The 3,431-nt window shown below is 69.4% G+C and overlaps 1 protein-coding gene across 10 annotated transcripts; it reads right to left on the reverse strand.

Annotated features, from left to right (window-relative positions):
• Positions 1-610: 610 nt before the first annotated feature.
• NUDT17 (nudix hydrolase 17) lies at positions 611-3,343 on the reverse strand. 10 transcript variants are annotated; one of them, XM_054182536.1, is made up of 8 exons: positions 3,196-3,343; positions 2,382-2,504; positions 2,127-2,310; positions 2,024-2,049; positions 1,816-1,908; positions 1,630-1,728; positions 1,001-1,137; positions 614-907 (listed from the first exon to the last, which is right to left on the reverse strand). In XM_054182536.1, exons 1-8 carry the CDS (start codon positions 3,265-3,267, stop codon positions 712-714), a joined length of 930 nt encoding a protein of 309 aa, XP_054038511.1. In that variant the 5' UTR covers positions 3,268-3,343; the 3' UTR covers positions 614-711. The 10 variants fall into 10 exon arrangements, with proteins under 10 accessions (XP_054038505.1, XP_054038503.1, XP_054038502.1 ...); XM_054182535.1 differs by having other exon boundaries at positions 612-907; positions 1,630-1,908; positions 2,000-2,049; XM_054182533.1 differs by lacking the exon at positions 3,196-3,343 and having other exon boundaries at positions 613-907; positions 2,382-3,130.
• Between the last annotated feature and the right edge of the window lie 88 nt (positions 3,344-3,431).

Raw genomic sequence — 3,431 nt, forward strand, 5'->3', positions numbered from 1 at the left:
TGTTAAAATGCTGAGGATCTGCCGAGGTGCCCGGGCACGGGGAGCTGCTCCTGTTTAGCGGGAGCCAAACCCCCGCTGCTGCTGCTGCTGCTGCTCCGGCGTGAAGCGCGGGAGCTGGGGGCACCCAGGAGAGCGTTGGGATCTTGACCTTGGGTTCCTGGAGTTTTTGAACCTCTGGATTCCTGGAATCCCCCCCGTGGGAGGTGCGGGGCTGGCTCGCCACGGGCTGGGCTCCCCCACGTCCCCTAACTCCGCTCTGCTTTCCCCGCAGCGAGACGTACCCGGCGAGGGACCCTGCCAGCCCGGCATCGGACCCCGCGCCCCAGCGTGCCCGCCGCTGCCTCTCCAGGTACTGCCAGGGGGACGACACGTCTCCTGCCACCCCGGCAGAGTGACGTGCTGGCAGCCTGGGAAACGCGTACCCCGCTCCGTACCGAGCTGCCCGACCCCTCGGAGCAGCTTCTCTAACGACACGGAGTCCACCCTACGCCCAAAGAAACCCACCCAGCCCAGTCTTGAGCAGCTGCTGGGCGCTGATCCCCTGAGCTGTGTCCCCCCCGTGCCACCTCCCTGTCCCCTCCTCGCCCTTCCCGTGGCCGGCAGAGTCTGTGCCCACCTTCCTGCTCCCCTCGCCACCACCTGAGATCCCCCCCCAACTCCCAACACGGACTCTAGTCCCCGCGGGCAGGAACTTTATTCCCTTCTGTGGGGTCACGGGAGCGGGGTGACGCCACCCGAGGGCTGGACCTGTCCCCGCTCCCGGAGGGACTCCAGGCAGAGCCGAAGGGCGAACTTGGTGCCGGTGCTGACCCGCTCCACGTCCTCCCCTTCGGCCGGCGCTGTGTTCAGGAGGGTGGCGGTGGGGAGCTGGGTGGTGCTGGAGGAGCCACCGCTCACCTCCGTGATGCTGAGAGGGACAGAAAACGATTAGGGATGGGGCCGCGGGGGGTCCTGGGGCTCTGCGCCCCCTTTCTTGCTGCCCCAGCATCCCTGTCCTCACCTGACGGTGGCCGGCAGCTCGCTGGGGACATTGCTCAAAGTCTCGGCTCCGTCCTCCGTGGCTGCGATGGCCTCCAGGACGGGGGGCTCCAGCCAGGCGTAGGCGCTCACCTCGCTCTCGCTGGGACGCATCCTGGCCTGGACCCCGGCCTGGCGCTCAGGGGAGGGACCGACCCCGGGGACACACCGGGACGTTGTCCCCAGCCCAGGGCTCAGGAGAGGGATCACCCCCAAGGACACACCGGGACATTGTCCCCAACGCAGCAATTGGCAGAGGGATCACCCCCCCACACACCCCCCCACGCCCAGGGAGCCACGGGGACAATGTCCCCAACCTGGCACTCAGGTGAGGGATCAACCCCGAGGACACACTGGGGCAATGTCCCCAACTCGGCACGTGGCAGAGGGATCCCCCCATGGGGACACACCTGGATGTTGTCCCCATCCTGGCACTTGGCAGAGGGGTCACCCCACACTGTGGGGACACACCAGGATGATGTCCCCAACCCCACTGCTCAGGAGAGGGACCAACCCCCAGGGGGGACACCTGGATGTTGTCCCCAACCTGGCACTTGGCAGAGGGGTCACCCCAGGGCCACACTGGGACACTGTCCCCAACCCCACACTCACGTCCAGCCCCTGGTGTGGCTCCTGGCAGAGCAGCAGCAGGTAGGTGACGATGTGGTGGCGGCGCGGCAGCCCCCGGCTCAGCATGGGCGGGTAGATGGACTGCGGGGACAGGGGGGCTCGCGTACAGGAGGGGACCGCAGGGGTACCCCCAGGGGTGCTGAGCGCCCCCCCGGGGAGGGCCGTTACCTCCCAGAGGCCGAGCATCCTCCAGGAGAAGGTCCCCGCTTCCAGGCGCAGCCCCGTCTCCTCCTCCAGCTCCCGCAGCCCCACGTCCAGCAGCTTCGCCCGAGGAGAAAATGGGGGGGGGGGTGTGTGTGCGTGGGGGGTGTTTAAGGTTGCACACCCCCCCAATTCACCCTCTCCCTGTCACCTTGTCCCCACGTTGTCCCCTCACCTCTTCACCCGGCTCCACGTGCCCACCTGCGAGGAGGGAGAGTGGGTGAGGGGCACCCCAAAGAAACCAGACTCCCCCCCCCCCCCCCCGCCCAGGGACTCACCGGGCGGCACCCAGAGGCCGGGGAAGATGCTGAGGGTGGGGGCGCGGCGGGTGAGCAGGATGTGGCCGGTGCTGGCCCGCAGCAGCACGGCCACCCCCGCTGCCACCCCCCGGCCCCGCAGCTCGGCCGGGATGGCCGCGGCCTCCCGCTCCCCCAGGAGCTTGGCGGGGCAGAAGGAGGGTCTCTGCGGGGAGAGGGGACGTGAGGGGACGGTGCGGGGTGGTGGCACCGGGGGACAGGAGGGGGGTGACCCACCTTGAGGAGGGCGGGGGTGGAGCCGGGGAAGGCCACGTCCGAGAGGAGGAAGCGGCCGCGGTCCAGCCCGCAGCTCACCACGGCCACGTCCTCCTGCGCTGGGCAGAAGGTGCCGGTGACGCTCTGTGGGGGGGACGGAGAGGGCAGCGCTGGCAGGACGCGGCCACCGCCATGGCACCACCCTGCCACCGTGATGGCTACCACCATGGCTGCTGCCATAGCCACCACGATGACAACCACCATGGCCACTGCCATGGCACCACAAGGGCCACCACGCTGGCACCATGGTTGCCACTGCCATGGCCCTATGATGGGCACTGCGATGGCCCTTTGATGGCCACCATGATGGCTGCTGCCGTAGCCATGATGATGGCAACCACCGTGGCCACTGCCGTGGCACCACAAGGGCCACCACCCTGGCACCATGATGACCACTGCCATGGCACCATGGTTGCCACTGCCATGGCACTGTGATGGCCACTATCATGGCACCACAAGGGCCACCACCGTGGCACCATGATGACCACTGCCATGCCACCATGGTTGCCACTGCCATGGCATGGCCACTACCATGGCGCTGCACTGCCCGCTGTGCTGGCCACAACCATGGCACCGTGCTGGCCATCACAATGGCCACCGTGCTGGCGTGATGACCTCTGCGATGGCACCACGATGGCCACTGCCATGGCAGTGTAATGGCCACCACCGCGCTGGCTACTGCCGTGGCCACCATGACGGCATCGCGATGGCCCCCCCCCACCCCCTGCTCCTTGAACACGCGGGTGTCCGCACGCCCCCCCCCCGCCCCCGGTACCTGCCCGAAGCGCGCGGGCGCCCCCGCCCCGCCCCGCCTCACGTGCACCAGCACGCGCGCCGTCCCCGCCATCGGCCCTTCCGGGATGGGCGGGGCCTCCCGGGGAGGGGGGCGTGGCTTGGAGAGGGGGCGGGGTTTGGAGGCGAGCGCGCCCCCTGCCGGCGGCCGCCGGCGCAGCGCCAGCCCCGCAACGGGGACGACGACGACACACAGACACGGGGACAGCGGTGCCACCC

Source organism: Rissa tridactyla, chromosome 23 (genome assembly GCF_028500815.1).
Source record: "Rissa tridactyla isolate bRisTri1 chromosome 23, bRisTri1.patW.cur.20221130, whole genome shotgun sequence".
Lineage (NCBI taxonomy): Eukaryota > Metazoa > Chordata > Aves > Charadriiformes > Laridae > Rissa > Rissa tridactyla.